The sequence below is a fragment of the Gopherus evgoodei genome, chromosome 20 (assembly GCF_007399415.2).
Source record: "Gopherus evgoodei ecotype Sinaloan lineage chromosome 20, rGopEvg1_v1.p, whole genome shotgun sequence".
NCBI classification, from domain to species: Eukaryota; Metazoa; Chordata; order Testudines; family Testudinidae; genus Gopherus; species Gopherus evgoodei.
This window is the reverse complement of record NC_044341.1, coordinates 5644353-5672164: the sequence shown is the minus strand read 5'-3', so window position 1 is coordinate 5672164 and position 27812 is coordinate 5644353. Positions and strand designations below refer to the sequence as shown.

The following is a 27812-nucleotide window of genomic DNA, read 5'->3' as shown; positions in this document are numbered from 1 at the left end:
CGAAAACTGACAATATTACAGTGCATCACCAGAGAGACTGTTTAAGAACATTTTAGGGTCGCAAAGTGAGCATAACCAAGGAGTTGGAGGGGAGGAGGGGAAAGGAGTTAACTAGGAGATCTTAGGAGCATATCTGAGAAAAATGGTATCCCAAGTGATGTTAAGAGATCAAAGTTAACATGTAAGATGGCAATTAAGAGGACTAAGAGGAAGCGTGAAGAGCAAAGAGTTAAAAGATACAGGTAGACTGCAAAAGTACATTAGAAGAAGGAAAGTCCACAGGAGAGTCAGTGAGCCTACCAAGATGAGAGGGTGGCACTGGAGACCAGAGATACTAAAATCCCTCCCCAAACTATTTATGAATTTGGAGGGTGATGCAGATATACATACCATGGAGTTACTCTCTTCAGGTATAGTGTTAGATTGAGATATTTAAAAAAAACAAAAACAACAAACAAAAAGGAACTAAAAGAGTGAAATTATGTAAGTCACCATTACTGGACAGCATTTGTTCAAGTTCTGAAGATACTCAAGGACAAAGCAGCTGAATTCCTAACAAACAAGGTGATTTGACATTAAAAACTGCTTCTATAATAGATGACCATATGATGATCAAAGCTGTAAGACGTCTTTAAAAATCCTGGGTCTGGTTCCAGGAATCATAGAAAAAGGAAGAGTCTCTTATTTGGTATTAGGAGAAATTCACTGAAGCTAGACTTATAAAGCATATATATGAGCACAACAGGATTGAGATATCTGCCCTTTCTGATATTATCTAGGATAAAAATTAGAAGGGCTATCAATCCTCACACTTCAGCTTATCTGAGGCATTCGAAGGCAGGTATCACCTTGGCATCTAAGTGCCAACAGCAGCCATGAAGAAAGTAAGGGGAAAAAAGGCATTTTCAGTTCTGTTCCACAGGTATAGTATATCTTAAAGGGGCACTGTTACAGCGGCAGGGTATTGCACCTGTATCTCCTCCTCTGTGGTATACTCCAGGAGTTCCCAGTCAGGTATCTGGTCTCCAGCCATCACCTGTCTCTGGTCAGGGACGCCATCTCACTCCCTTCTGACACAGAGTTTTAAGGCTGCATAAGGTTCATATTTAGAAAATAAGGGGGTCAGAAAACATGGACATGGCAGTTCAAGGTTTCATGGAAACAGCTCTTCATTACCTGCAGAGTCCTCCGCTTATTATCTTCAGTGTGTATCCATGCCCGTAGCGTCAATTCTGTTATGAATATTTGAGCAGCCTTGGCAAACAGCACAGGAGCTTCAGCACTAATCATCTGTAATGAAAAATGTATATTTCATTCACTCATCAATCAATGTACTACACTTGATTCTATCATAAAAGCTTGATATCGTATTAATAGATAAAATAGTCCAGGGATGAATAAAATGCTAGTTTGGGAGATTAGGGGATTTCCACATTAAATCTGAACGCCATCTCACTGCAAGATGTGGAAGTACAAAGGGCTACCAGTTTTCAATCAAGCACTGTAACAGGAATACTGGTCAGTTACAGTTTTCCTGAGAAGTTTATTTATTGAAATATGAAGGTTATCAGATTTTAATTTTGCATAGCTCACTGGCTTACCCTATGCTAACACAAGAAGTGAAACTCCACTAACAACTCACATGACAGACAGGCCTTCCATTCACAGGTTAACAGTTTCTTCTCTCTCTTTGATGGAGGATAATCTATCCCAGCAGCTCTCACTACTTTTCAAGCTAACTTATTGTAGATGATATAAATATGTATTGTGGAAGTTTAGGTTACGATTAACATTTTAGGGCCAAGTTTTCAGCACCTGTTTCAACTTTATGCTCACAAACCCCCTAACTTGCAGGAGCATATGGCATCAATATGTGTGAAACTGGGTAGTCAGTAATCTACTATGCTTGCACATGAATCATTTTTATATGTACAAATTTTGTTTGTGCAATGAGGGCACAAATTTAGAGGCCAGATTGAGGCCTCAATTAAAAATCTGATCCTTACAGTGAGAGGCTATCACTACTCATTTACAAAGTGACTTAAATACTAGGGTAATGAATGCAGGCAGAGTAAAAACAGATTGTAAAGATTTAAAATAAAGAAATAAATAAATGAATAAATCACAAGTCTCACCAAATTTCATTTTCTTAACAGAATCTGGCTCTAATTCTCTTTCTATTAGAACTGTTTCACTTTAGCTACCTTTGTATTAGGCTTATTTCCCTGGATAATCTCCTTCCTGTTAAAAAATGACCATCCGAAAACAATATTGTTTACTTTCCATCTCCTTTTTCCCATCATTACAGGGAATTTGGCATTAATCTAGTTAAGGCACTGAACTGAGACTCAGGAGGCTTGGATTCAATCTAGTTCAAAGTTTTAAAAAAAGTCTGCATTAACAAACGGAGCCAACGAACACACCTTTTTCACTGAGCTTATTTAAATGTTAAAGTCTCCCAACCTACGAGTGGTATTCACAAGGAAAAGGATGGAAGTCATTGGCTCCATGAACTCTCTTGGAAATTGGCATCCCATAAAAATCTTCTAATTTAAGGAAAAAAGATCATTGGATAAGTAACAAAAAAATCCCTGATATTTACAGTAGGGTTTTCTTTGTTTTTCCTGTTATATGAGTAGATGTGCCAGTTTTCCCCTTAGATCTATGCATGCCCTTATCCCCATGTGGATGACGACTATAGAACTTGCCTCCATCACATGCCAAATAAATACTGATTTCTTAGTTTGCTTGTTTCAAGGGTTCAGATCTAAAATCTATGAAATATCAAAGGCCACACTTCTGTGATAAAATGTAAAATATGATGTTTTGTACTAATATTTGAAATACCTTTGTAGGGTGGTTGGTTTTTTAAATGTTACTATGTTTATATTAAATGCTTTTGTAGTTTTGTGAATGAAAAAGCCACAGACATAAGGAGGAGATACAAAAACAGAGACAGAAGCTAGTCATTACTAGAACTGGGAAAAGACTGAAAGTCGTCTGCAAATGCTTTATTCAAGACGTCAGGAAATTTGTTTTTCATGCAAAATGTACAAATTATGTGCCCTGCTATACAAGCTAGTTAAGTAATGAAAACAGTTGTCCAACAACGTATCTGAAAAATACTGTGAAATCTATCAAGCTGCTAACAGCTGCAGCCGCCACAATGGTGCAGTCAACTAATCTCCGTAAGGTATCCTGAGCACCTTTTCTCTATAGGTCAATAAATAATCTCCAGACTTTAATGTGTTGGGAGGAAGGATAATACTGTGGGTAAGGAACTGATTTGGGACTCAAGAGTCCAATTCAACTCCTGGCTTTCCTACAGCCTTCCTGTCTGACCTTTAGTATGTCAGCTCTCTGTGCCTCAGTTCACTATACGTAAAATGGAGATATTACTTCCATTCTTCATTTGACACACACATATTTATCATTTTAGAGCACTCCTCAAAAAGAAACAATCACTCCAGTTTCTAGGGGGCTGTGAAACTGTGAAATTGTTCTGATAGCTGATGGGGTATTTTAATTCTTCTACAGATTTCAAGAACAATAAGGTTGTTTTTCTTACATACTCTGCAACTCAGAGAAATGACGACATCTATAGTGCTCATCAACAGGGTTCATAACCACATGTTTTGTTTCACAATGTAAAAGACCAAATATGAATTCACCTTCACATCTTCATCCAGTTTCATAATCTTCTTAATACGAGCCAGTGGGAGTTCCTGCACTCTGAAATCTTTCTGCAGAGATCAAAAAAAGGAGACCTCATAAACTGTTTAAGACCACATAATTCAAAACGAAAGTAAGAGATAAGTGATGTTCAGAAGAATTCAAAATTGGCCCTTTCTGCTTTAAACAGTGTATCTGTCTCCTGTAACAGGCAATGATTTTCATTCTCCAAGGTAATGTAACTACAAACACTTGATGTTTACCCTCTTATCCACTTTTCCTAGCCATTCAAATTGTTACATACTATATTGCAGGGGTCGGCAATCTTTCAGAAGTGGTGTGCCGAGTCTTCATGTATTCAGTCTAATTTAAGGTTTTGCATGCCAGTAATACATTTTAACGTTTTTAGAAGGTCTCTTTCTATAAGTCTATAATGTATAAGTGATCTATTGTTGTATGTAAAGTAAATAAGGTTTTTTAAATGTTTAAGAAGCTTCATTTAAAATTAAATTAAAATGTAGAGCCCCTCGGACCGGTGGCCAGGACCCGGGCAGTGTGAGTGCCACTGCATATCAGCTCGTATGCCGCCTTCGGCACGCGTGCCATAGGTTGCCTACTCCTGGTCTATGTTATGCAGAAGGTCAAACTAGATAGTCACAGTGGTCCCTTCCGGCCTTATCTTCTAGAATCTTTGAATTAGTTACGACTTCTGTGCAGATCTGTGAATCCTTTCCAGGAAAGCTCAATGATACAAGTCTTCTCTAGGTTGTGCCACAGTTGAATAACACCTTGCATTTGGTTATTTTTAGGGAGGGAAATAATTTTATTCCTGTAAATAAGTACTATGGCTATTAGACATTGCATATATTGTGTATTTATTTTGGTTTAAAGAGAAGCATGGCATGTTGTCTGGCTACTAGAAGCTAAGCAAGATTTAAGAGATCAATTCTTCACCTTTTCTTTTTCCAAATTAAGCATCAACATTTTCACCAAGCCTCTTCTAACTAATTCTGAAGCTGTAATGTATCTTTAGTACTATTTTCTACAGTTCCTCCATGATTAGGCTGCATTTCTCTGTGTTTTATGGGAAAAAACCATTCTTAAACGGATCCCCTTTTCCCCAGAACTCTAGCTAAAGCGTGCACACACAAAAGCACAAGAACAGAAATAAAGATTGTCTCAAAGAGCAGTCAACCAGAACAGTTTGTACCTCAGGTAACTGCTTTGACCCCCTACTACACAACACATGTAAATGAATTCTCAAATTTGCCCCGGTCCACATATGCTGCAGCACTCAGTGTGTTGGCTTTACTAGACATAATAATTTCAGTGCCTGATTACGTGCAGGGTGGCTGGATAGGACTGTTTTATAATTGGTTTTCCCCTACAGTCCTTATTAAAATTTTCATTCAGGCAGAAGCTTATACACTCGGTATTCAACATTCTTCTAACGTGCAATGCAATAAATATATTCACATGACAGCAGTGTTAGAAATTAAATTGCCCACACTAGGTGAGCTGTAGAATAAACCCTTACCACATGCAGATGAAGACAAACTATAGCTCTTGCACATAAGAGTTCAGTGCACTAAGGGATCAAAGTAATTAATTCTGGTCTCTGCATACAGATTGCTACATCTGTTTCTTGAGCTGAGACTATATAACATGCTGAAAGGGGAAGCTTATCTTTAGGCTACCGTATCAGAATAGGGTTCTTCATTTCAAATGGACCATCTTCAAATTGAGCCCTTTTGTTTTCAGCTAATTTAAATTAAAACCAGAAAAACTGGCATTTAGGATAGATTACCGTAATGTCGTAGTAGAGATGTCAGTTGTTCTTGAAAAGGCATTTTTGTTATATGCCCTTATTCTCAGAGGTTTATCTTTTAAGTGGAAAAAAATTGGGTGGTGAAATCTTTATTGTTCATTCTCAGCCTATAGGTGAACGTTTTAAAAATAAATCCGACAAAATTCTCTTCAGCTCTGCGTTATTTAAGCAAGTGAAAAGTGTAGGGTTTGTGTGTGTGTGTGTGTGTTTGTTAAATACTGTGCACTTTGTGTTCAAGTTATTTTTAAAACTTCACACTTGCCAAATTATTCTTAAAGTGAGTATAGTACCTTTGAAAGGAAAGTTTATCAAAATTCCACCCTCAGAATCACATCCATAATACCTGCTAACTTCAATAGGAATACGCTTATATAATAATGTAGGCTAGAAAATCATGAACATATTTTATTTGAAAAATAGAAGATAACACACCAAGATGCACTGGTCTAGCTATGCACAAGCAAGAACATGGGTATACTGAGCCCTAAACTGCCTATTACATTGACATTGGTGCTTAGAAGTCAAAGTGATAAGTGTGTAGAAATATCATAGATTAAACTAAATTGGTCTAGATAACCCTGAATATTCTGAAGTAAGTAATTACTGTAGAAGCCATAACTAAATATCCCGAAATTTGTGTATTTAAATTCTAACCAATAATATTGCACAAGTGTACTTCTTCCTCAGTGGATTTCACAGCCATACAGGAAAACTGGTAATGGAAAGGAGGAGGCCCTACTACCAGTCTGTTTCAAAGTGATGTAACCAGGTGAAGGAAGAAGCTAATGGATTTCCACTGAGTAAGTACTGGGGAAACATCTGATCCTCCCAGATATACTTTGCAACAGAAAACATTTTTTAGCACTGGCACTAAAGCTGTAAGTGTTGCTAATAATGAAACTTAAAAGATATAAAATATGAATTTTTGAATGTACCAAGTCAGCAAGCAAGTTTCAAATAAAACGATACGACAAAATGTAAGCCCTATTCTGGAAACAGGAAATAAAAATCCATCTTCTATCTACAAATTTTCCTTAATTCCAGGAAACATCTTAACAATGTTATATATTGTTCGCTAGAATGTGGCAGCTATGGAGCAAAAGTGTATACAAATTTAGAAGCACTGTTGCCATTTTACATTATGGAATTCTAACAGTAGTAAGTACATCCTATAACATATATTCCCAATCAATTGACCTTCAGTTAACCAAAGGCAGCCAGCATCCTGACAGAATCCACAACCATTCATCTACACTTATTTCAAAACTGTTTTTTTCCAAAAGTTTTGAATACCTTTGAAACCTTCTAGAAAATTAAGTTACAACTCTCTATATTAAACAGTTTTTGATTCCATTCTCTCTCTCCCGTAAAAGGTTTTGGTTTAATCTGGACAAATATTTATAATGGATGACTATTGTTTCTCCATAAACTATGAAATATGTAAATTTGATTTCATTATTGCTGAGCTACATCCCAAATTTTGATAAAAGTGTACATTTAGACAAATCGGCTCAGTTCAGCTACATACAGTTCAGCTACATGATGACCATTTTCTAACCCCACAGCTGAGCTAGGAAGCTTCTTGCAGTGATGAACCATGCATGGGGCCAAGTTCTGCCTTGAGATACTTATTCACTATTTCGACTGTTGACTCCAAAGGGACTTATCTGTACATATCTGAAAGAAGAATTTGGCCAAATGTAGTTGGTTTTCGAAAATATTTTACTATAAGACACTGAAGCAGCAGGTAACTCCTGCTGTACTAGACATTTTCTTAAGGTTTTATCACATTATCAAAGGACACTCTTACCACTGTTAGATTTCGAATCTCCTCCATGACCCGAGGCCAGAAAGACTGCAGGCTTTGCTGAGCATCACTACTGCCAGCAGCGCCAAAGCCACCATCTGTAGACATGGTGATAACTGGGGGGAGGGGTGAGGGGGGAAGGGGAATGAGGAGGAGAAAAAAAAAGAAATATTAGTAGAGATGGAGGAGACAATAGATTCCAGAAATCCTCGAGCTTTTCCTGAATCACATTGCAAAACAGTCTCCAAACAAGACAAGACTATCAAGTTCACACAACAGTGTGTGAAACTACCTGTTCTCTCCAAAAAGGACTCCAACATAATTTCAAAAATCTGAAGGTTGGCAAGAAGTTACTCACTCTCTTTTATTATTGGAATGCACACATTATAGTTCTATTAAATGTCTAGCCCAAAAAGACTATTATGATGTCCACTGAAGAATTAAAAAACCACCAATATCTTATCAGATGTGAAAAGCTTGCAAACTTACTAGGGTAAGCATCAATCAAGAACAGGGTGAGCAAACAGGAGGTCATCGCTATTTTGTCTTTCATCCACTGTGAGTTATCTATACTAGTACTGTTTTTTAAAAGTTAGAATCAACTTAATTAATCAAAATCAAAGAAATAGTTATGCAGCTACTACCCTGCATTAGCCCACGCTATTGTAAATCACAAATTTTAAAGCTAAGGGTGTCTATTTACCCTTTTTTGTATTTTATTAAACTACGCTTGTCATTTAGCACTCCAGAACTGAAGTTTGGGAAGCAAATTCTGTTAGCCTTTAGAACTATTCAGAATCTATTTCATGGATACCTTATAACCTGTACTGTCATAAGATACCAAACTTAAGATGTATGCTAATACTTGCAATTCTGATCAACAAATTTACAAAATATAAAGCAACTGAATTACAACCACAGTTGGAGAAGAATAGGACTGACAGGCAGATAGCTATACAAATTTTAAAAAGAATATTGAACTGGGTTTACATGCTACTGAAACACTGGGCCAATCCTGTACCCTTCACGTGCAAGTACCTCCTGGAAGAGGCTGCAAGATCAAACCCTGTATGTGCGACTAAAAAAAATGTAAAAATGAGGAGTACTTGTGGCACCTTAGCCCATGAAAGCTTATGCCCAAATAGATTTGTTAGCCTCTAAGGTACCACAAGTACTCCTTTTTGTTTTTGGTGATACAGACTAACACGGCTACCACTCTGAAACCTAAAAATGCATAACATTTAAGCCAGAAGTGGCTAACGCCGGACAAGCCCAAATATGCTCTTAAAAAGCACTTTAAATGCAAAGAAATAGCTTTATAGTAGGAAAAAAGGAACTCAGGGTGAAGTGTGATTCCTCTAGAATTTCTGGGAAACTAACAATCTTTAGCACTTTAGCAAAAGAATGCTTAAGATGTGCTGTGTTTACACACTAGAATCATTCCAATTCTGATGGCATGTATGAATTAGAGAAATGTAGAACACTGCAAGACAGAACTTGTTATTCCCCAGGCATAAGTAGTATTTCAGGGAATGCCAAAAGAGTCACTGCTCACTTCCCAAATGAACAAAGAAATTAAATGTTATGCTAAATGTTCTCTTGGGTCCTCCAAAGCTGCTTTGATGTTTCCATTTAAAAAAAGCCACTCCTACAAGTTCAGTGGGTTGTGGGGAAAGAAACTATGCGCTGCTTTTCAAAAGACAAATCTCAACATATATAGTGATATTTGTGTCTGGTGATGTAATGGGAAAAGGTGTGGCACAAAATTTAGAACTGGCCTATTAGGCACAATTCCCATTCACTTCTGATCCAATGCATATAATGGTTTATTTCTGTCTCTTCAAGCTGAAGGAGGAGCAAAGTAATTTTAAAGTTTTATGCGACATGGTTTAGAATGTTGTCTGGGGGAGACTACTGGTGGGCTTTAGACCCGTTGTGCCAAATACAATAATTACTCTTCTAAAAGAATATTGTTAGATAAGCCTACAGTAGGATATTCATGGCTAGATTAGAACAAACTAACTAAACTGTACGTTCATAAATTCAGAACATATTGAAAGAAGTGCTGTGAATGGTTACATTTAATTTTTTTCATTTGTTGGGGTAGTTTTGACAGGGCATAAATACCTACAAAAATTAGATTAACCTATATATATTTGGCCACTATCCACAAACTTTTGCAATAATGGTAAAAATCAAGGCAAAAGCAGTTACAAAATTTCTCTGGAAACAGAAACGACCAGCAGGTTATTCAGTAATTCTAACTGCAACCAATTTTCATAATTAAGCCACGTATGAAAAATCTTCAAATATTTAAAAGGAAAATAAAAGTAGATACAATATTTTAATTAAGTCTTGTAACTGAATTCTGAATTTGTGCATCTCTGCTTTGTCACATGAAGAACAGATATATAGACTTACGAATGCACAAGCTAATCCTTGAAATCTGCTCTGTGATGGCAATATGCTCTTATGTAACTGAACTCACATATCCATAACACTAAGACGGGACAGGGACTTTCCCTCAACTCACAATGCAATTCACTCAAAAGGCAAAACTAACAGCTATTCAAGCTTATGCTTCAAAGATGATTTGCATTCAAATCCATTTAATACCACAGTGAATTACAAACAGCAAGAAACAGAAAAGCAAAATAAAACAAACCAAGAAGAAAAATACCAGCCACTAGGAAAATATTTCTAAAACCTACATGGATATCACTAAATCGTTTTATCTAATGCTGACTAAGCCTTACAGAAATACTATGCAGTAGCTAGGGTGACCAGACAGCAAGTGTGAAAAATTGGGATGGGGTGGGGGAGTACTAGGCACCTATACAAGACACAAAGCCCCAAATATCAGAATTATCCCTATGAAATAGGCTACTGCAAGGGTGACTAGATGTCCCGGTAACCAAAATATGGATTAAAAAAAATAAACAGTAAAAAGTTCTCACAAACACTAAAATCAAACCAGAAATGTTTTTGAGATTTGTCATTAATGAAAATAGTTTAATTAAAAACTGCAGCATTGTTTTTATGTGTGAGAATAAAAATTATAGTGATTATAACAGAATGTAAAACTGACAATCTAATTAGCCTGTCCAATCTCAGCAAAATTCTGGAAGTAAGCAAAGTCCAAGATAGGTAATACACCCAAGATAAGTAACACACACAAAAAATGTTAACACCTTCCCCCAGTTTTTTTCAAGGTGGTACTGCAAAAAAGGTAAAGAATAGATTAATATGTTGGAATATCTGTTTAAAATTACTACTGCCATATAAAATAAGTAGAACCTCAGAGTTATGAACACCAGAGTTATGACCTGACCAGTTAACCACACCTCATTAGCAACCGGAAGTATGCAATAAGACATCAGCAGAAACCAACCCCCCCCTGCAAATACTGTATAATACTGCGTTAAATGTAAACTACATAAAGGGAAAGTTTAAAAAAAGATTTGACAAAGTAAGGACACTCTCTCTGTGCTTGTTTCATTTAATCAAGATGGCTAAAAGCAGCATTTTTCTTCGGCATAGTAAGGTTTCAAAGCTGACTTACGTCAACGTTCAGTTGTAAACTTTTGAAAGAATAATCATAACATTTTGTGCAGAGTTACGAACAACCTCCATTCCCGAGGTATCGTAACTAAAGTTCTACTGTATGGATTTGCTTTTATGACTCATTATTTCCGAAAGTGAAAGCTGTACCACATGAAGAAAAGTTGAGATTCCTTAATCTTTTCCTCTCAAAATAGAAACAACAGTTTTTGATGCAGTAAGCATTGAACATGACTGTATCAAACTGTATATCATTGCTCATATTAGTAATGAAAAGTTTAGTTGTTTTTAATTGAGAATCCACTCCAACTAGACTGTTCAAAATGACAACAAATTGGCGAATAAATTACTCCATATTAGACAGGAAGGACAAGGAAGTGTTAAAGTTACACTAATGAAAAGCTTTATCCTCTATTGTCTGTATCTGCTAAAGCAAGTTTTCCCTTGTATTCCAGATATACCTATTGTACAAATTAGCATAAGATACTGAAAGAGCTCAAAACCAGTTTAATCTAGTCATCCAGAATTTAAAAAAAACCCTTAAGTTAAAATCATATCTTTAAAGTAAATAAATACAAGACCAATATTTCAGAATGCAGAAACAACAGCCTGGTGGCTGATTCAAAGATAATTGCTACTTTAAATAACTGCTTAAGATAATTATTAGGAAACTGCAAAGAGAAGGCAGTTTGAGGTTACTACAGAGCCATTAATAATTATCTCTAGTAAAAAACATCCAGCTGGAAACACAATGCACCAATGGCTAATGTGTCTGTGAAGGAATGCTATGCTGATAGAAAATATTTAAAACAAACTTGAATGTCTGTGTCTCCTAGGCAGGTTAGAACACCTTGAAACATTAATACAAGCAGTTACTGGCATAATAAAAAAAAAAATCATGTTTGACTTAGAACAGGGGTCGGCAACCTTTCAGAAGTGGTGTGCCGAGTCTTCATTTATTCACTCTAATTTAAGGTTTCACGTGTCAGTAATACATTTTAACGTTTTTAGAAGGTCTTTTTCTATAAGTCTGTAATACATAATTAAACTATTGCTGTATGTAAAGTAAATGAGGTTTTAAAAGTGTTTAAGAAGCTTCATTTAAAATTAAATTAAAATGCAGAGTCCCCTAGACCGTGACCAGGACCCAGGCAGTGCAAATGCCACTGCAAATCAGCTCACATGCTGCCTTTGGCACGTGTGCCATAGGTTGCCTATCGCTGATCTAAATGAACAGTCCATATAGATTTCGCCCTTTCTGGCTCCCATCTCTCCCTGCAATATTGATCCACACAAACACCCCAGGTAGTTTTCAAGTTCAGAAGACGGTAGCATCTGCATTTAAGAGAAAAAGCAGTGACCAGCAACAGGGGAGGAGGGGACCACACCGCTACTTGTGGGCAGGGGCTTCGGAACTCACATCCAAGATCACCGAGGTGCCTTTCTGCTGCTCTGCGGGGAAGAATCCCTGGCTGGCAGCTGCGTGCCCTTCCTGGAGGAACTCCCTGTTGGAGAGCAGCAGGCTGAGGGGTCCTGGCCGCCGGCCCCGCCGCTGGTCCGGGGTCCCGGCCCCTGGCCCCGCCGCTCAGCCTGCTGCTAGCCCGGGGTTTCTTTCACCTAGGCTGGCAATGGGCTGAGCGGGGCTGGTGGCCAGGAACTCGGTTGGCAGCAGCGTACCATTAAAAATTGGCTCACATGCCACCTTTGGCACGCGTGCCGTAGGTTGCCGACCCCTGACTTTGAAAGTCAAGCTGCAAAGGGAAAAATAAGAACAAAGCGAGAGGGATTACACCGACCTAACCATTTTCCTTCAGTTTAATTAGACCAAGAAAAAAAGAAAGAAAAAAGTTCAGTGGGGAGAAAACTGTCATTTCTCAAATTACACAACATTTTATCAAACAGATGAGTTTTGTACAATCTGCAGAACACAGATAGGTTTAAAGAAATAATTTACAAATAAGGCTTGTAAGTGCTGGAGAGAGAGAGATGGTTCTGCTTCAAAAGGATACAACATCTGCCTATGTCAGAGAAAGGATCAAGAAAAATATATTGATTTAGCTAAACTGCTATACAGAAACTGATTTAGTTAATTTTGTCCACACAAGCAGAGGATTGCACACACTGATTTCAATTTACAAATTCCTTATGGCAGACTTGATTTAAAGTAAATCGATATAAAGTAAACAAACCAAAATTAAAATGGCCACACAAGAGGACATAGTTGCACTAATTTAACTACATCAGTTTCTAGATCCATTTAGTTTTAACTGATACAAATTTATTGTGCTGACAAGGCCTAAGATTTCATTACATTTTGCCTCTCTTCCCTTGAAAACCTCTCTCTCTGGGATGTACTGCGAACCCTTGGGATCCTCATATTCCCTACTTTAAGCTCTTCTCTGCATTATCATTGTCACTATCCTTTTAGCACAGGACATGAGTGCACAAAAATGTCCAACAATACTGCTCTTTAATGTGGCCAGCAGCATCACTGCTGAGAAATACAAGGCCAAAACCAACCTCTGTATCATCAGGTTACCATAATAAACAACATTTTGCATTTACACAGCACTTTTTCATCCAATAAACTTAAAGACTTGATCACCTTTACAAACATTATTAAATCTTACAACCAACCCTATGAGGCACAGAAGTTCTACTTATTCTCCAATTTATAAAATTGGGGTTATTTTGGAAAATGACCATAGCTACTCAATGCTTCATTTTTTTTTGCCCCAATTTTATAAAATAAAAGATAATGAAGCATTGAGTGGCTATGGCCGTTTTCCAAAACATTCTCCAATTTTCAGTACCCTAATTTAGCACCACTGGAAGAGGGGTTAAAAAAAAATCAGGCCAAAAGATATCTGCAGTTGAGCACCCAAGTGTTATGCACCCAAATCACAAGCTTTTATATATATATATATATATAATTACACACACACACACACAGAGCATATGCAAGATGGGAGCTGCCTTACAAATAGGCCACTTCCACCTTCACTGGCCTCATTAGCACTGACCCCTCTATTTGGTAAGGCAACTCTCATCTTTTCATGTGCTATATTACATATAGTGCTTACTGTTTTTTTCACTCCATGCATCTGATGAAGTGGGTTATAGCCCATGAAAGCTTATGCCCAAATAAATTTGTCAGTCTCTAAGGTATATCAGATTTCAGAGTGGTAGCAATGTTAGTGTGCATCAGCAAAAAACCGAGGAGTCCTCGGTTTTTTGCTGATACACACTAACATTGCTACCACTCTGAAATCTGATATACAGTAGCTCTTCTATTCATGAGGAAGACAAAACATAGTGTTATAGCGAAACTCAATCTACTGAATAGTCACTGGAGTTTTTGTATGTCTGAGTAGCTGTTTACAGTTCTGCTTTCACTCTTTATGGAAACTTCATGTATATAACTGTGGTATGTATCCAATCATTCAAATCAGTTTCTGTATCAGATGACTGGAGGATAGCTGATGTAATTACAGGCCAGTAAGCCTAACTTCAGTACCAGGCAAAATGGTTGAAATTACAGCAAAGAACAAAATTATCAGACACACAGATGAATACAATTTGCTGGGGGAAGAGTCAACATGACTTTTGTAAAGGGAAATCATACCTCACCAATCTATTAGAATTCTTTGAGGGGGTCAACAAACATGTTGACAAGGGTGATCCAATGGGTTGAGTGTACCTGGAATTTCAGAAAGCCTTGACAAGGTCCTTTACCAAAGGCTCTTAAGCAAAGTAAGCAGTCAAGGAATAAGAGGAAAGGTCCTCTCATGGATTAGTCACTGGTTAAAAGACAGGAAACAAAGAGTAGGAATAAATGGCCAGTTTTCAGAATGGAGAGAGATAAATAACAGTGGCCCCCTGGGGTCTGTACGGGGACCACTGCTGTTCAACATATTCATATATGATCTGGAAAAAGGGGTAAACAGTGAGGTGGCAAATTTGCCAACAATACAAAATTATTCAAGATAGTTAAGTCTAAAGCAGACTGTGAAGAGTTACAAAGGGATCTCACAAACCTGGGTGACTGGACAACAAAATGGAAAATAAACTCAATGTTGATAAATGCAAAGTAATACACATTGGAAAACATAATTCCAACGATACATGCAAAATGAAGGGGTTTAAATTAGCTGTTAGCACTCAAAGACCTTGGAGTTATTGTGGATAGATCTCTGAAAACATCTGCTCAATGTGCACTGGCAGTTAAAAAAAAAAAGCTAACAGAATGTTAGGAACCATTAGGAAAGGGATAGATAATAAAACAGAAAATATCATAGTGCCACTGTATAAATCCATCGTATTTCCACATTGTGAATATTGTGTATAGACCTGGTTGCTCATCTCAAAAAAAGATAAGAATTTGAAACGGTACAGAGAAGGGCAACAAAAACGATTACGGTTATGGAACAGCTTCCGCATGAGGAGAGATTAAGACTGGGACTTTTCAGTTTGGAAAAGAGATGACTAAAAGGAGATATGATAGAGCTCAAACATCTTGATTGGTGTGAAGAAAGTGATTAAGGAAATGTTATTTAATCCTCTCATAACAAAAACTAGGGGTCACCCAATGAAATTAATAGGCAACAGTTTTGAAAAAACAAACAAAAAGGAAGTGCTTCTTCACACAATGCAGTCAACCTGTGGAACTCATTTCCCAAGGGATGTTCTGAAGGCAAAAACTATAATGGGGTTGAACAAAGAATTAGATAAGTTGATGGACAATAGGTCCATCAATCGCTATTAGCTAAGATGGTCAGGAATACAGCCCCATACTCTGAATTTCCCTAGCCTCTGTCTGCCAGAAGCTGGGAGTGGACAATGAGATGGATCAGTTGATGACTGCCTGTTCTGTTCATTCCCTCTGAAGCACCTGGCATTGGCCACTGTCGGAAGACAGGATACTGGGCAAGATGGACCATTGGTCTGATCCAGCATGGCCATTCTTAGGACTCTCTAAAAATCATACATGAAGACAATCTCACCACTTCAAACTCAACCTGGGATTCTTTGGCCTCATTTCTGCTGAGAAAGTTATATAAACCAGACAGTCCTGTGCCCTTGCAGGATCTCAGTGCTTGCTTATGGGTCCTGGAACATCTCCCACTTTATCTAGCCTCCTCCTAATAGGCAGTATGAGTACTTAGCATTTATACAGCACTATAAATCTTCAAATCACTGTACAAAACTCACCAGTTAATCTTCACCAGACTCCAATAAGATTTTTCCATTTCACAGATTGGAAAATATGAAGAGAGGTTAGGCACCTTGCCCAAGGCTATAAAGTGAGTTAATGTTAGAGCCAGGATTGGCCATCAGGAGTTCTTGGCTTGTAGTCTCATGTTTAATATGCTACTAGGCCAGGCTTTGAACTTTTCCATTCTTATTTTCTCACTTTTTTTCTATTTACATTAATGTTCAGTATCTTCATATAAGATTTCCTTTGTCAGCTAATGTATCCGATGAGTTTTACTTTCTGAATGTACTCATTTTGCATTTTGAATTGTGCTACTGTATTTTTGCCTTTATGTTGTGAAGCATTAATGAAACGCTACAAATAAATATTCTAGTACACATATATATTGCATGACTTCAATGAAAGCAGCTTCAACAATACAAGATCACTTTTATATCTGCATTTTGTTGTTCTGTCACATTCTAGTATATCATTCCCAAGTACAAAAGCAACAGGAAAAACATGCCTGAGCTGAAAATGGTTAGTGCTCCAACAAGAAAGATCATTTTGCCTCAGGATGCTGTTGGTGTTACAAAATCCACTACTCACAAAAGGTCTATCTATCAGGAAGCTCAGCTGCAGAAAAGGAAAAACAATGTAGAGCCCATATTTCATGCTATTGAAGAATAGTATCTAAAAAGGAAGAATAAAGAGCACCTCACCTACCACACAACTCAAGAAACTGGAAGTCAACAGAATCAAAAATATATTTTCTGTATCAGAAAGTGAGCATATATTTGTTTTGTCAACATTCATAATGATCATTCTGATAAATATATTTAAAAAATGCATCAGACTAAAAGTCCTCAGACTACAAACTTCAAAATAGCTAGCTGCAGTCTCCACAATTCAAGGGACAGATTCTGATATCAGATATGCAGAGCCCAAACTCGTGTATCAAAAAATCTGCTCTCCATAGTAATAAATTATGATGTCACATGCACTTAAGCATGATAGCATCAAGAGGAGGAACAATCTAGCAAGCAAGAAATAGCCCCACAAAACGGTACATGTATTTTAACAAGGTTTTAGTAAAGCAGGTTTCTTTAAAGTTTGTCTGAGCATGACAATTGCTTTCTACATCTAAACTGGGGAAGCAGCACATTACCCATAGCCAGATACTGCAGCAATTATATTTTAATTGCAAAGGCTAAATGCCCTACTTTTAACAAGTCACATTCAACCCACTGACTGCAGAATATAAACTGTGAGCTTGAAAATGAACTGCATGAGATGACATTTTACGTCTCTGCAACAATAAGAATGTCTTAGCTGTACTGAAAGCTAGTTTCTGGGCCACTGATCAATAGCACTTGTTCTTCTACATGTGCATTTGCCCTGCTCCAGTCCCAAGGGCTGACTGTGATCTTGCTTTGAAATCATCCTTTGAGAAACCATACCGATGGTCTGATAACTGCTTCCCAAAAGACACAGTGCCTGAACCTGCTGTACATTTCTCTGCTTCAAGGCCTACTCAAGAGGACATATAAACTTTCAGCCTGGCAGCTGACCCACCTACCAAGAAATACTGTCAAAGCCTCAAATGTATTCCATTTATCATTCCACATAACATAATTTTTAGGACAGAGTCCAAATAATATAGCTCCAGCAAGCTGGTAGCATAAAGATACAATTACTACAGTCACAGAAAGAAGATGAATCCTATGTGCTTGGGGGAGAAAAAAAAAAAGCTCAAGATTTTTAACCTGCTTTCACGGTGAGAGACTGTTCTCTTCACCACCCGAACACACTCAGGCCCTGTCCAAGCTGGAGCACCATGCTGTAAAATGGTTGTAAAGCAAGGTTCTGGATAGCATTACAGAACTATGCTGACAACAGTTTTTAAACAATGGTGTAGATCGCAAGGTTAGTGCTGCAATGTGGACAGATTTGCTTCCAAACTAACGATGCTAGAGTCTATCAGTTCTGTCCCTTTCTCTACTTCCCAGTTAGTTGGGTCCTTGCTTGGACTTGGAACATGTTAGTAACTGCCCGGCCTTGCCTAACACTAGATTTTCGGGGAACGTTCTCACTGTTACTAACCTTGATACACAAGCAGCAACAGAGGGACCAGTAGTGTAGACAAGGAGGCCACTGGCATTTTTAATAGTGTGTTGTCTAACCTTGAGTGCTGTAGCAGTAGTGTGCTCACCCTCTAGTCTCACATACTGAAGCGACCAGCATGACAGACTTAGAGGAGGCACTGATAAGAACCAGAGACCTGCATCCAGCTCTCCTGAAATGGAAAGATGGTCAAGCAAAAGACAGCACATGAAGACGGGGAGGTATTACCTGAAAGAGTCTTAGGGGCTCAGTGTTTCAGAGTATTCCATAAAAAGAATAATGAATGTGCAGCTTGGGTATCTGATTTGTAATGAATTAGGCCCCAATATATACAGTCACAGTTATGCATGACAAATCCTTTCCAACAGAAAGTCATTTGAATTGGTACAGAGGTTTGTTTCCACTTTTGATATATCCACAAGTGGAAACAAAAAAGGTCTAGTACAGAAAAAAAAAATGTTTATTAATAAGTGGGGAAAAACATGTATTTAATGTTTCTATATTTAAAAATACTTTTGTGGCACTGTAGAACCATTTATTAATTTTGGAAACAAGAAGAATCTAATTTCAACTAAGGCAGTGAAAACTTATAAACAGGAAATTACAATAAAGAAACACTAGTCTTGACTCCCCATTATTGTCAACATTAGTGAATATCTAATCTCTTTGGACCTTTTATAATAAACACTAACTCTGTACATCAACACCTTGTTTTCCAGCAAGGCGGTGCTTTAACATAAATCAATAAATGAGGGTCAATATTGGCATAGCTGATAACATAAATAAGTGATCACATGAGGAAATCATACTTCTTATTTTATCTAGATTTCCTATATCGAAAGAAAGAATTCCCTGAATAAGCAGAGTTAGGTCTCTTCAGGCTCTATTATGTCACATCTGGTCCATATGTCTGAGCCAGTGTGCAGGAAAAGATCCTTAGTACACTTTTAAAAGCATTCTCCAATTGTGTTTTAAATGCTTCTTATATCGTGATCCACAGGAAGTCAAGAAAAAAAGGACCAAAGTTTCTGTGATTTAAACATGCAGCAATATAAATATACTAGCGTAATCAAGGAGAATCCTCACTCTACTATGAGTACAGTACACACACATCCCGCAAAAGACCATGCTTACCATTTTCCAGGGGTCTGACTTTACTGACAACTCAAACAACAACAGAATTAAACCTCAACCTAAGATTTCTCTTCAAGCATGACTGTACTTAGGGTTTTCCATGCGGGACTGCTATCTATCTCTTTCCAATTGGCTCTGATAGGCACTGCAACTATGTTTATACTCCTTGACTGGCGCTAACCAGACACTCCTGATCTAACTTTAGAGAGTGACTCAGTTATTGCTTTCCATGCAGGCTTCTGGCACAGAAGCTTAGGTGGCTCAGCTGTACCCCAAATTTCTGTACAGAATCCTGTTACAACTAGCTTTTTGGAATATGACCAATTCATCCAAAAGTGAAGAAATCTTCTGGGAAAGTGGAATAGCATGCTTTCCTATACAATCAATCAAAAAAAAATATTGTCAGCAAACCTTAAAGTTCATATCAGGCTGCACGGTATTAATCAATCTACCAGTTTTTAAATATCCACCAGCAATCTTGATATGTCCTTGGAAAGGATGCAATTAAGCTACAGCGTTTAGAAAGGCCTCATTAGAAAGATGGGTTCTCAGACCCTAGGGATCTGTAAGTTTCCTTTCTAACCAAATTTTATTTGTTAAAGGTTATTTGCATAATAGTTCCTAGAGAGCCCAACCTGCTTGACCATGATTCCGTGACATGACCCAAAAATGGGATTCCTATTCTGCAAAATCTTTGTAGAAAAATACAACAGAAAGTTTTATATTAATGCTTATTATTTATATTATGGTAGCACCTAAAGATCCAATCAAGATTGAGACCTCATTGTGCTGTATACGGCACAAACTGTCATTTCAAATTGTGAAAAGTAGCAATTTCTCAAGCTTTTCAAAATACTGAAGACTGTCTGAAGTAAATCTATCTACATTGCCCAGGATTTAGGTACATTATTTCTATAAATATTAATTAGAATCACATCCAAAAAAACATGCATTGGACTGAAAAATTACACTAAATTTTGCATATGGTTGCAGCAATTCTGCATTATTTGCATCATACTGTATGCCAACAAACCATCTGCCATAAAAACAGGGTCTTGTGCTCTTAGCACTGGATTGGGAGTCAGGAATCCACAAGTTCTGATCACAGCTGATATGACCTCCTGAGTCCAAAGACAAGTTACAATCTATTTGCACCAGTTCTTCCATAAAACAGAAATTCCAAGAGTGTTGTAAAGCACTTTAAAGACAAAAAGTCCTAGTAAATGCTAAATACAATTATTCTGGTATACACAGCAGCAGCAACAATGCAGTGATCAGTAAAACAGTAATTCTTATCTTGATGCACAGGAAATAAGTTATGCATAAATTAGGGCAAGAATATCAACCAGAATCAAGAGATTTAGGCACATCTTTCTATAAATGGCTATAGAGGAATTTAATTTACAGGATAATTTTGAAGCTATCTCCATAAAACAGTGCTGCAAAGATACAAACGTTCCCTCAGATGAACATGAACATTTTCCACTGACTTCGATGAGGGCTTAATGTACATATTCAAGGAGATTGAAAAAACTTAAGGGCCATACTAATAAAATAGAGCACTTGCAAATATTGAACTGCTTCCAACATACAGTATTTAAAAATACGTTTCCTTCTAATACCTTTACATCAAGAAACTTCTATAATTCCTCAGTTTCATTTTAAATTTTTCCTCTTTATGAAAAAGTTTTAGATGCTTAAATTGCTAGGATAATAAATACTTAGCACTATAGATTTCCTTTTGGCTTCAAAACACTATGTAAACATTAGTTCACACAGCACCCCTGTGATGTATTTTACCTATTCCCATTTTGGTGAACTGTGGCACCAGACTTGGCCAAGGTCACAGTGAGTTGCACAGCCATGAACAGAAGTGAGGAATTACTAGCTTGCAATGCCACGTGTAACCCATTAAACTACAGCGAAGTGAGAGAGAGTGCACATGTGAAGCAGAACTTAATTTGGCCATGTGACTACTCCTGAAGTGCAAACTCTGGGATGAAGATCTTGATCCTGAAAAGAATTATGCATATGATTAACTTTAATATGTCAGTAATCCCATTTAATTTAATGGAACTACTGATGCTTAAAGTTAGGCATGTGCTTACGTCTTTGCAGGATCAGGGACCAAGACTCCATATTTGTTGTAGTAACCTGCAAAAGGAAGTAACTATTCTTTAAACACTCTGACAAACATTTAAGTATTTGTCATATAGACCATAAACATAAGTAAAGTTACATTATGCTAAGAGATGTGTGCATCAACACCCAGATATCCCACATGTGTTGAATACATACACTAAGGGCAGCATCGCCTAGTTATTTAGAGTAGGGGCCAGGATTCTATTGCCAACTCAGGCAATGACTTACTGTATGACTGTGGGCAAGTCAGAATTGCTATGCCTCAGTTTCCCCATCTGTAAAACTGGGATAATACTTATCTTTATAGAACATTTTGAGCTCCCCATTTGAAATGCACTATGGGCAAAGTACTTCTATTACATAGTATCATAGAACTCATGTTAAAGAACTCCACTGTGTTATCCATGTGACTTTGTACACAAAATGACTGCATATATTATTTGTTATGCAAACTTATTTCTCTAATTTTAATCCTAGTGATGGTTCTCTGTTTATTTACAAATTAGACAAACACACACACCATAGGGTTTATTCCATGATAGGACCACCAGACACCTTAAGTGCACTGAAAGGCATGAAACTGAATGCAAGAGACTCAATAATTGACCTTTTCTTAGTGCAGCACACGACTAAAGTATTATAGTGACTGTAAAATGCTCAATTTTAATGTTTTTAAAAGGCAATCTATTTAAAAAGTAAGCAAAACTAATCTGAATTGCTGTTTGTGTCAGTTATTTTAGTTTCCTTTCTTCCTTTGAACCAGAGAGCACAAGGTCACAGCTAAGATTTGGTACTTTAAAAGTTAAACATTTACCAAGATTTTTTGTTTTCCCTTTGCTCTCAATCCTTCCCAGGTTTGGTTTCAGTGTTGGCAAGATTTTTTCCCCATACAGAATAAAAATGGATTCAGAGGGCCTTTAGATAGATAAAAAAAAACAAGTGTTAAGATATAACTTGTATATATAAATTTCTATATCAAATGCTGAGTAAAGATGTAAAGGACTCTAATAATCTGAACACTTTTTGAATAAGGTCTATTTCACATGATAAAATACTACACACTTTGTATATATTAGAACATCATCCGAAATGGTGCAACTTTTTCTCCTAACTTTAATCTTGTTCACTCAGGGAATCTAGTATGAAATGTGCGCTATATGTTGTGGTTTTATAAATTTAAATTGTTGTTTGTAGCAACAAAGCTTTGCAAACCACGAATTTGCCAGCCCAGACACAACAAAAATTTACTCACTTGCTGTTATTCAGGATCATGAAGTGAATGATATTTAACTTACCTATCAAAAAAAAAAAAAGTTACTTGGCCCAAGGAATAGAACTGTGGAAGGCTGATGTAGTGTAGTTTTAAATTTAACTTAAAAAAGCACTGCTGAAATAAATGTGACAACTTCTCACTCCTCAGAGACATGACGCGTCTTATTCAGATTTGTACAGAATATGCTGATGAAATTTCAAGGCTGTTATTTGGCATCAGCGAGATACAAATTAAGTGGCTTTGTCACATGTCTAAAAATATACTAAATAGTTTATCTAATTTCAAGGACTGAAGATGATGAGTTTTGGCACACAACTATATTCTCAGGCTCAAATACGTGGCAGCAATAAATGTCAGCATACATTTCAAACTATCCTTATTCAGAACGTGCCCTGGGCTGGAACATTAGTAACCTCAATACTCAACGGTATTTTTAGGCATTTTGTGATTTATACTTACATTAGGCACTATTTTCTACATAACTTTAGGCTACTATCTGGTAAGTGTCCAATAAGCATATAAGTGAAAATGAGTATCCTTCAAGTACTAACATTTTCAGAAACATGGTTAAAACTGTTCAAAAAAATGAACAGAATTAAAAGTTAGTTAATGAAGCCCTTGTAACTACAAAAATAATAGTGTACAACTTAACCACATCAACAAAAAGCCGCATTTCATACGGTCTTGGAAAATTCAAAGGAATAATTCTCTCAGCCCTGGAAGATTACTGAAACCACTTCTACATCTTTAAAAAAAATTAAAAAAGATAACTTGGGCTTTCTGAACACATTTGTGGGGCACCACCTTTGGAACTTGCTGCTTCTTGACAGTCCAAGAAAGCCCTGGATTGGGTGATATCTGGGCATGACCTAAGAAGTTTATTTAGCGTTTGGTTAAGTTTTGACTTTCTTTTTGCTGCATTTTGTATTTTAAACAGCAGATATAACTCAGCATTATACATAGATTTCTCACATGTAATCCTTACTCAGGCAAAATACTCTTAAAACAATGTAGGATTAGACCATATGCTTTTCTTTGGTGGGGAGGAGGTGGGGGGGCAGGGTTGTGTGTGTGTTTTTTGATGCTAGCCCTCACATACTAGAGTTATTTATACACAACACATATGAATATAGACAGGATTTTGAAGAAACAAATCACATATACCCATACACACTTAACTACCATTAGACAGCCAAACAATGTAACTGGCTGAAAGACCTAAGCCAGTTGAGTGCTATTAACCAACTATTTAGTAGTTGCATCAGACAGGGTTCATATAGAATACTGAGCTCAAACACAGACGCTGCAGCAAATTTGGGGCAAAGTTGTGATTTAATCTTAATACAGCACTAAGTGCTACATATTTCTTTGCTCTTCTGTTGCATTTGTAGGACCAACCATCAAACTGTAAATAGGGGGAAAAGGCAGATATTGAACTGCTAGGGAGGTTGACTGGATAATCCACTAAATCTTGTGCATTTCTAGCTTCTACAATTCTGTCCTATAAACAGCACACTACATAAGTGCCACCAATCTTCACCCTACATAAGTCTGTGTCATCTTCAGTGAACAAAAGAAGAAGACGACTACTCAGACTGACCCAATTTTATACAAAGTGATCAAGTAGGGCAGGAAGTTAAAAACAGACTACAGAAATCCCTCAGACTCAAAAAGACTCCTGAATAAGAGACCCCTCAGGATTGCAAGAGAATTCTTTCTTATAAGGAAAAATATCCAAAAGATAACTTCCAATAAGTTTTAGTATCTTAGAAGTTTGTTCCTGAAATCAATGTTCTTATAACAAGTGCTGACAACGCTTTTGGACACCTGGAGGCACCAGGAGATTAATTCACTAATGTTTTGAGAAACAACATTTTAAAAAATGGTACAAGAGACAGAAACCATACAAATTTCACTTTATTACAAATCGGCTAAGTCCTGAAATTGGCAGAGGTTGAGCCACATGACCATACAAGTTAAAATATGGATGCTTTACCACAGCATGAGACTTGAATTTTCAGCCCTTTGGCTGTAAAGTGACTTCCAGTGGATAACTACACTCAATCATTCTAAATCCCACTGCTACTTTTTCAATCTGTGGGCAATAGTTTTCCCCACTATAAACTTCAACTCCAATCTCTCTCTCTCTCTCACACACACATACACTTGCAGAAATAATGGGATATATATAGGTACCTTGTTCAAACTAAAAACCTGGCTTCATCATCACGGGGACCTGAAACACAAAAAATGAAATCTGTTCCTCTCAAACTGAGATCACAAACCTACATTCCTTGGGCACCTTAAACTCTCAAAGAAAGCAGTAGGAGTTTTGGGTGAGCACAGAATACAGGACTAGGCTCCTACTAAATTTACTGCACTGAGTAAATTGGGGTAAAAGTGCATCTCCTTCACTTCCTGCCCTGCACAATGGTGGGGAAGAAAGCAGATAGAAACTGGTCCCATTTGTAAATAAATCCCTTACTAGCTCTATAGAAACACTTCTATAACTCTTCAGGCCTTCTTGACATAGTTAAATAAAGACATCTATCTTAATGCAGGGGGAGGGCTAGCTCAGTGGTTTGAGCGGCCTGCTAAACCCAGGGTTGAGAGTTAAATCCTTGAGGGGGCCATTTAGGGATCTGGGGCAAAAATCTGTCTGGGGATTGGTCCTGCTTCGAGCAGGGGGTTGGACTAGATGACCTCCTGAGGTCCCTTCCAACCCTGACATTCTATGATTAATTAAGCTCTTAATTTCTGACAATGTTAAGCAATGGTGTGTGTAGTAGTAAGAACTGGACATTAAAAAAAAGCACATTTGGTAAGGATTTCCTATCTTCTCTTTACAGCATATGTGCACACACATGCACGCATGCACACACACACACACCTTTCAGCCTCTCACCTCTGCTTCAAAATGGTGCAATGTACCTTGCCTTCATTTCTCTGGAAAAAAAAATCTTAATCTTCACAGGGAAGACTTCAAAGTGTCATTCATTCTTTTGCCTGAAAATGTTATTAATGACCTTCATAATGACAATAAAAGTCCATTGATTCTGGCTGTTAACCCTGTACAAAGCTTTAATATTACTACTGTTCACATACAAAAAGGGACCCTCCAGTACAAACAATTTTGGCTAATGTCAGGGCTGTTTACACAAAAACTTAGGTCAGTTTCACTACATTGGTTGGGGAGTAAAAAATCCACGCCCTTGAGTGGCACTGTTAAGCCAAACTAAGTCCCTGCGTTCACACTGCTAGGTCGACCTACCTACTGCCTCTTGGAGAGGTGAATTATCTACACTGACAGGAGAATGCCTCCCAACAGTGTAGAAAGCCTCGGCACTGAAGCAGGGCAGCTGTTCTGCTGTAGTGTTTTAAGTGTATACAAGCCTTTAGTGTAGCGCCCCTGACCTTTTCACCTTCTCTGATTTGAAACTAGCATGGATGCAACCCAGAATTAGCACTAATACAACCCAGAAGTAGAAGTTGAATAGGCTTGTCTGCAAACAGAAGACATTATATCTATGTGTGATTAATTTAAATTCAAAATATATATTTTGAGTAGACAGTATCTGAAGACCATGCTAATCACAGACCTTTTATTCTTGACTCTTGGTAAAGTTTAATTCCAGCATGCATGCCTTTATTGTCAGTTATTAACATCCCAAAACAGTAATTCTTTTTTAAGATTCAGAAATAATGTTCTGGCCTGCTTTTCCATCTCCCACACAAAAATAAGCTACAAATGTAACTACTTCAGGCTTTTAGAAAACACCTTCCATGGCCAACAATTGAAGATTAGAAAGAAGATAAAGAGCATCAGAATGGGAATATTGAATCTGTGTCATGCAGTTCACTCATGACAAGGCAACGACTGTAATGCCAGGGAGATTTAGAATCTTTAGGTATGGGTGGGAAAGAGAGAAGGACTGCGATGTAATTTGGATCATGGTTGAAAATGATTTCTAATTTAGATCTACAGCCTATTCGTGCCAACCTAAATGTTCCCAGACATCGGAAGTAACTTCATTTTTCAACTTGGATGTTTTTTTCCAGTTCAACGTGGTATAAACAAACTTTGTCCTTCATCCTCTAAACTCGGAGCAGCAGTATTTCAAGGTCACTCTTCCTAGCGAAGGAAGGCCTTGCTCCAGCAACTTTCACTGCAGCACCATTTCGCCTGCAAGAGCCATAAATAAATATGGAATACAAGTCTTTTATTCCGTTTGCCATGCAAATCCTTTACACGGAAAAACTTCTAAGTTAAGCACTCTCTCATTCTCGGTTTCCATGGCTGTCCTTTGCAGGACTACAGATCCTGTAATACTGTTCTACTGCAGGAACATTCCAGTGACCTTCAGTCCTTATTTGCAAATAAAAAGGAAAACAAAGGGCTGCTTATACTTGTCAAGTGTTCTGTTGATGTTTGTAGGAGAGATACAAGGCTTCATTACTCCCAAGAACTGAACTGTTACTGATTAGCAACCTATGTGCTAATGTTAGGTTTCATATCCTCTAACCTAAAAATGTGGCATTATCTGCAAGGGCAACAGAAGGTGCTGCACTTACTAAGACTTTCAGGTTTTGATAATAGTAAGAGTATTACAATTTTAAGAAGGCTATATATGAAGTGACATATTTTGTATGCTATCTAAAGAGTTACGTTAGTGGTCTTCATAAAGGATGCGATTTAAAGGATTAATGTATCTCCTTTTCAGTCAGGCTCTGAAGACATTATGAATAACCTGCAGTGAGAATGAAGACAGCAAAATTTTACCCATCATTATGCAGCCATTTTAAAGAAACAGTACTATACGTGATATACAGGGGGAAAGTTATGAAAGAATTTAACTTTATGATTCAGGGCCCTGAATATGAAATCCTACTGGACAGTAAAGCATATTTGTATACAAATTCATAACAGTGTCACTGGTGCTCTTTGTACCTTTAAAGTAAAAGGAAAGGTGGAGAAAAAAAATCACTCAAAATATTACATTTTCTTCTTCTATGAAAGCTTCAGTGCACTTGAACAAAGAAAATTATTCTGAAAAATAGTTCAAGCTTTGAATCTTCA

General features: G+C 37.3%; 1 protein-coding gene across 1 annotated transcript in view; it reads right to left on the bottom strand.

Annotated features, from left to right (window-relative positions):
- The window catches only part of NFYC (nuclear transcription factor Y subunit gamma), a 43138-nt gene extending 20787 nt beyond the window's left edge, over positions 1-22351 (bottom strand). The window contains exons 1-4 of the mRNA XM_030538711.1: positions 22277-22351; positions 7311-7423; positions 3672-3743; positions 1177-1290 (exon numbers count right to left, since the gene is read on the bottom strand). Of these exons, the coding sequence (XP_030394571.1) occupies positions 1177-1290; positions 3672-3743; positions 7311-7415 (291 nt within the window). The 5' untranslated portion in view covers positions 7416-7423; positions 22277-22351. The remainder of the gene's footprint in view (positions 1-1176; positions 1291-3671; positions 3744-7310; positions 7424-22276) is intronic.
- Positions 22352-27812: the final 5461 nt, after the last annotated feature.